The 7,121-nt window shown below is 40.9% G+C and overlaps 1 protein-coding gene across 1 annotated transcript in view; it reads right to left on the bottom strand.

Annotated features, from left to right (window-relative positions):
- PHYHIPL (phytanoyl-CoA 2-hydroxylase interacting protein-like) overlaps nucleotides 1–579 on the bottom strand; it is a 65,650-nt gene extending 65,071 nt beyond the window's left edge. The window contains exon 1 of the mRNA XM_011988332.1: nucleotides 153–579. Within this exon, the coding sequence (XP_011843722.1) occupies nucleotides 153–258 (106 nt within the window). The 5' untranslated portion in view covers nucleotides 259–579. The remainder of the gene's footprint in view (nucleotides 1–152) is intronic.
- Nucleotides 580–7,121: the final 6,542 nt, after the last annotated feature.

The raw sequence follows: 7,121 nt of genomic DNA on the forward strand, positions 1-7,121 counted from the left end.
TGGGCGGAGGGTAGCCCATATCTGCATTTATTTGCACAGAAGGGACAACAAAAGCCCCTGCCGCCCTGGAGAGCGGCGTCGGCGGAGCCAGAGTGGCCCCGGCGCCTCGGCGCGGACTCGGTCCCTTTGCTCGCGGTCCCGGCCGCTCTTACCGTCCCGGTCGCACAGCTGAATGGCCTCCAGGCTGAGGTTTTTGATCACCTCCTCACAGGGGCTGGTGGGGCTGTTGAGGGCATGATCCAGGCGCGGAACCTCCATTTTTCCAACCCCCTTCTGAAGCCCGCCTGCTTCGTATCCAGGCTCTCTCTGCCGGCCGGGGGGGCAAGAAGGGCGGGAAAGGGAGGGGGAGTGGCAGAGGGAGGGAAGGAGGTCTGGGACGCGGTGATGCGGCGCCGAGGCTGAGGCGCCGGGCTGGAGAGCCGCCGCGAAGGCGACGGCTGTGGCAGAAGATCCGGGGAGTGTGCGGCTCTGAGAGACCAAGCAGGACCTGGCGCGAGGACTGGAGGCGCGCGCTCCCGGCGGGGAGGGGACGCAGCGCGCGGGGAACGTGAGGGAGAGGGCCCGACGCGCGCACGCGCGAGGGAGAACGCGCCCACCTGCTGGCGCGCGACGGCCCCTCCCCCGCCCTTCTGCGCGCACGCGCCCCCACCTGCCCTCGAGCCACCAGCAAGGCAACCTCGCTCGTGAGGCGTCGGGCGACCAAGCGCGCGGGAACGGTGGGCGCTGTACGCCGCCCGGCTGCCTTTCCCTCTCTCCTAGTTATAGCCATTTGGCGTCTTCTGTCTGCTCTTGGTGCGTGGCGAAGCCCGAGTTGGCCCTGAGGCGTCCGCACGGGGAGGCGAGGGCGAGCATATTGGCTGTTTATGAAGAATTGGAAAAATAAGGGCCCGGACTCTTCGGACTCTCTGTACGGTATTGGGGTGTGGGAGCCACCTCCTCCCCCGAAGGTCCCAGGATACTCGCTGCCCGAACCCTGCGGGCTCGGCCGGACATTCCTCGAAAATAGCTGCGTCTGTGTGAGAAATGAGCGGATTACCTGAGGCGTGGGGGGGTTTAGAGACAGCATTTTGCTGGTCCCCGACCCTGAGGCCGGGCAAACGTGGAACTCCTTATTGCCAGAAAGGTGAGGGAATGAGGAGATGCCGCAAGCCTGCTGAAAAGGCGGCGGGGCCAACAGCCACGGGACCAACAGCCACGCAGCCTGCCTTCGCCGTGTAGCTTCATTCATTCATGCACGTAGCAAATAAGTATTCAATGCTCACCCTATGCCATTGTTCTGGGCGTCAATAAAGGGAGGATAAACAGCGCCTGCTCCCATTGATTTGGAAGGGATATTTGCTACAACAGCTAATGAAGATTGACTTGTGCTTCCTCAAGCTACCCTAAATTTGTATGCCCGTTGCTTTTAATTGCATTTAAGATTCTGCAGCGTACTTAGTGGATGTGCAAACGTTTTAAAAATAAAATAGAGGTCACAGCCTATTGACCTCTGTTCCCATTTGCTTCTTTGGAATAGTTTTTAGTTTGGTTGCTATCTCGGGATCAAAAATAGTGTCCCCTCTTTTCTTAATGTGCTTGTAAAGTAATGTAAGTTCCCTTTTATTGATTTTCCATTTCACACATAAATGTTAACCAACAAGTAACAGTTTACACATAGATGTCTGTATGCTACTCTTTTTAGTCACATCCGTGTAGCCATAACATGATGAAGTCTAGTTAATTGAAGCTTCAATAAATGGAAGGACCAGCTTAAAGTAAAATAAACCTGTGAAAAATCTTGGCACAATTGAAATTTCATAAATACCTGTGAAAGATAATTAGGCATCTTACAGTGAAAAGTCTTCATTGTGAACTTATTAATGAAGATGGATGTTTTCAAAGTTTGAAAGAATTCTTGTTTTAAGGTAGGGGTGTCCCCAAGGAGAGGGTAAATTATTACCTGTCAAAGGATATGACAAGAGAGTACTTATTGGTGAATTTTCTGTGTTCGAAAGCCTGGCTCTGTAGGACTAGAAATTGGTATTGTAAGCCCAAGAGTGGGTTCATTTTTTAGAGTAGTCTTAAATTTATAAATCTCAAAAAAGGAACTGTGTAAATTAGAATAACAATTTATTGATTTACAAGTAAGAAATACGACATGCATTTAATAAAAACTCATGTAAATATTTATTAAGTACCTATGTCCAGGACACTGTGCTATGTGTTGGAAATTTGGGTTTCAAATTTACAAAGAAAGATATATATTGAAAAAGTAAAAGTAGGATGGGTGTTAAGAAAGAGGAAGTATGGGAGCTTGTAGAAGCATACACAAGGTTTATAACCTAGACTAGATGATCAGGAAGATCTCCAAAATGATTTTATCTTAAGGGAATGAGAAATTATTAAAAGGCTTTAAATAGGAAATTAGCATGATCAGATTTGTTGGCTAGAATATTTGCGTAATAAGAAAGGGTAATGTTTCAAGAAGTGTATTAATGTCACTTTCTGGGTATACAACCTAGTCAGTCCAAAGCACCTGTCTGCTGAGGATTTGGATTCTTGTATAAAAAATACAAAAGAAATATTTACTATTTAACTTTTGATATTCAATATAGGATTTTTAAAATTGAGTTTTTAAGCTTAAAATCAAGTCATTGTCAAGACATAAAATGTAAATTTGTTTATGGTTCAACATACTAAGGCTAGGCCTGGTGGACGAAATGATAGGGTTTCTCCCATAGTGAAGACAAGGTATCTTAGTCCACTATGAAGGATTTAGCCAGAGATTGATATAAGGAAGGTGGTGGCTATGAAGTAGGTAAAGTAGAAGAAAATCCTATTCTCTTTGGGTTGGAGAATTATGGGAAAGGGGTAGAAGATATCAAGAAAGGCAACCAGAAACATTTTTACTATTCCCACCCTGAAGATATAGGGTGACTTTAGAAATATCCAGGTTGGTGTGGGAAAACTCAAGGAAAGAGAAATTACTTTCCCAATTATTAGATATCTGGGAAGATATCAGGCTGAATAGGGACCATATTCCAGTAACCTTGAACAGGGCAGAGACAGGGTAGGCATTGACTTTCCAGAGTGCTGTAAGTTTCTATATAGTGTTGAGACCCAGAAAACAAGAAAAAAAAAAAAAAAGGCCTCTGTAGTAAAAGTTTTTCCTCTCATCTTCTGACCTCCAGCCTCTGAGTCTCATTTTCCCCTGAGGCTAGCTATAAGAAACTAGAATCCCTGTTCCCCAAGATTGGTTATAGAAACCCCAACTCCTTTTCCCCAAAGCCAGCAATAAAATCTAAAAATATTCCTCTAACTTTTCTTCTGCTTTTCTGTGTAAAAACTGGCCATAAAGAAATTATCTTACCTACCTTGTTTAACTGAAGGTCATAAGATCCTCATTCCAGAGAGGGCCCTGCCACATAGCCAAAAGGAAGAAGTGCATGCTCAGAGAGGTCAAGAAGAATCTAGACAGACAGGCCTTTCTGGGTTTCCCTATTCGATCTATTAGTATGAGGTCATATTCCTTTTGTCCAGTCATATTTCTTCATGACTCTTCATACCTTGTTGAACCTAAGAATTAAAATGGTCAGTTTTTCCTGTGTCTTTGGGTCTTCATTCTGAAGGCTCCCCTCTGTTGGAAATGTGGTGTTCAAATTTCATGTAAAACTATAATCAAGTAATTTTGTATGCCTTTTCTCCTATTAATCTGCCTCTTGTCAGTAATTTTCAGCTAACCTTCAGAGGACTAAGGGGGAAGTGTTCCCTTGGTTCCAGTAGTACTCAGAAGGTGGTTGAGTTGAGAACTATTCAATCTTCCCTGAAGTTTTGTGTTAAAAGAGCAAGGTGACCCTTTAGCAAAGAATAAAGGTTTAGAGTGGACCTTCTAAACCAGGGGTGTCTGAAGTACCAAGGAGATGAGACCCATCCATCAGAGATGGCTGCCAGACCCTGAAGCACAGACCATGAGTTTCTCTAGCTACCAACTTCAAGTGAAAGACCTGAAGCAACTAGGCATATGAGGAATGTCACCTCAGAGCCCAGAGGAGGCTGAAGGAATTGTTCAAACCCAATGACCCTTTGTCCCAATGCCTCAAGTAATGGTATCTAGGGCTATCTGATATTTCCATATACTATCTAAAACAGGATGTAAGGAAAAGGTGGAAATCTTAGAGACCAAGGGTCTTAACCTAATGAAACTGAACTTTAAGGAACTGCTTAAAATACCAAAGGAACCCAAGTTTCTAGGTTAGAATAAAAACACATTATTTCCCCTCCCCTGTTTGTCAGTGACTGAGATTTCATTAGACAAAATGAAAATTCTATGTTTTTATACCTAAATTGCAGCGTAGTTGCAATCCTCATACACTCAACATCACTTAATCATTATCTTGAGATGTCCGCTATTGCAATCAAAATCCTACCAATCATTCAAGCCCCAACTCATATGCTACATTCTTTTGAAATGATTCCCTCTGCCAAAAACCTTTATGTTGTATTTCTGTGGGGCTTTATAGTTCTCTTACAGACATCATGTTATGATGTATAAGTTATTAATGTACATGAAGAATCAGAATCAAATTTTAGGGCCTTAAATATATATAATTCAATACTTTATCCAGTGTTAAGCCCTTGACAAGAAGTTATTTATTTCCTAATAAATATTAAATTTAAATCCTCATGAAGTTATCCAAAGTCTTTCTCATTCTGAGCCCAAACATATCTCCTATAAGAGCACTATAAAGGCCTTAATTTTCCCATTTGTTTGTGATACAGAATAATAATCCTTCCTATTATATATTCAAATATCTGCCTAAATACAGTTTTTGCAAACTTTTGTGATATCCCATTTTTTTGAGTCCCTCTGTCACTCTACACACTCTCCTCTAGATAGCTCCAATTTTTCTGAGTCCATAGGTAAACACACCAGGTGTGGAAATATAATAAGAATATAAAAGAAAATACAGTAGAGTAACACCATCTTTGTTGTGTGTGCCAGACATCTTGTAATGCAGCCCAGGAGCACATTAGTTTTTTTGACAGTAATATCACTCTGCTCACATATCCTAAACTTGCAAACACATAAAAATCCTATACTTCTTCTGTGAACATTTCTTATTTCTCCTGTGATATTGTAAATTTTAAGCACATATTCCAGTATTTGCGAACAGAAGATACTTAGGACAATTTGCGGAATTATTTTAGTGAACTCTGATACTTCGAATGTATTTAGTTATATTGCTCCAGCTAGCCTAGGATTTTATCAAAGTAGGCTACACAGTCCTTTTGGTAGGCTAGTCCATAGGTCTATCTTATTCATAATAAAATGATGCACAACCCCAGGCACAACCAAGGATTTTAGGACTATGCAGAGGGTGCCAAGAACCAACACCAGATAGAAACAAACTCCACAAAATGCATAATAAATGAGTGCTTCTTATTTTCTCTCATAACACTATGGAAACTTTTCCTAAGCCCTATTGTAAATGCAAAGGCAAAGGAAAACTTATAATCAACAGAAACAGTTGAAAGCAATCCAAATATTCTAAATTATTTGTCCTGACTCAAGAAGTGTTAGGACTTGTGAAGATCAAGTGACATTAGGCATATAAAAGTATTATTATGAACTGTAAAGCACCCCCAAAAGTTAGGGTATTGTTACTGTAAGACACTAAAATGACATTAAGAAAGCATATTTGCTTAATTTTACAGTACAAATTTATGGAAATAGTTTTATAACTTCTTAAAAACAGATCTTTCATATTTAGAGTATCTTTATGGTTTAGTTGTTGAGGATTTTAAAACATAAGGATGGTTTAACATACACGAAACAATAAATATGATATACAATATTAACAGACTATAGGACAAAAACCATATGATCATATCAGTAAATGCAGAAAAAGAATTCAACAATGTTTAACATCTTTTCAAGATTAAAAACTGTTAACAAATTAGGCATTGAAGGAATGCACCTCAACACAATAAAGACCATGTGTGGCAAGCCCACAGCTAATATCATGCTTAATGGTGAAAAATTGAAAGCTTTTGGCCAGGCGCGGTGGTTCACGCCTGTAATCCCAGCACTTTGGCAGGCCGAGGTGGGTGGATCACAAGGCCAGGAGATCGAGACCATCCTGGGTAACACGGTGAAACCCCATCTCTACTAAAAATACAAAAAATTAGCCAGGCATGGTGGCAGATGGCTGAGGCAGGAGAATGACTCCTGAATCTGGAAGGCAGAGCTTGCAGTGAGTCGAGATCGCTCCACTGCACGCCAGGTGGAGCGACAGAGTGAGACACCGTCTCAAAAAAAAAAAAAAAAAAAAAAATTAGATAGATAGATAGATAGATAGATAGAGAGCTTTTCCTCTAAGATCAAGAATAAAATAAGAATGCCCATTCTCACCACTTCGATTCAACATATTACTGCAAATCCTCACCAGAACCATTAGGCAAGAAAATGAAAAAAGGCATGCAAATAGGAAAGGAAGAAAAATTATCTCTGTTTGCAGATGACATGATCTTATATATAGAAAATCATAAAGACTTCACCATAAAAACTCTTAGAACAAGTTCAGCAAAGTTGCAGGATACAAAGTTAGCATACAAAAATCAGTTGTGTTTTTATACAACAGCAACAAAACAACAAACTATTTGAAAATCAAGAAAACAATTCTATTTACGATAGCATCAAAAAGAATAAAATACCTAAAATAAATTAAACCAATGATATGAAAGATCTGTACAATGAAAACTGTAAAATACTGATGAAACAAATTGTAGAATACACAAGTAAATGGAAAGATATCCCACCTTGATAGATTGGAAAGATTAATAGTGTTAAAATATCCACACTGTCCAAAGCAATCTACAGACTCAATGCAATCGCTTTCAAAATTCCAAAGGCATTTCACAGAAATAGAAAAAACAATCGTAAAATTTACATGAAACGACACACACACACACAAAAACTGAAGAGCTAAAGTAGTGTTGAGCAACAACGAAGCCAGAGGCATCACAGTTCCTGATTTCAAGCTATATTGCAAAGTTAGAGTAATTAAAGCAGCATGTCACTGGCATTAAATGGACACACAGACCATTGGAACAGAATAGAGAACCGCAAAATAAATCCATGT

This window comes from Mandrillus leucophaeus, unplaced genomic scaffold, assembly GCF_000951045.1.
Source record: "Mandrillus leucophaeus isolate KB7577 unplaced genomic scaffold, Mleu.le_1.0 Scaffold327, whole genome shotgun sequence".
NCBI classification, from domain to species: Eukaryota; Metazoa; Chordata; class Mammalia; order Primates; family Cercopithecidae; genus Mandrillus; species Mandrillus leucophaeus.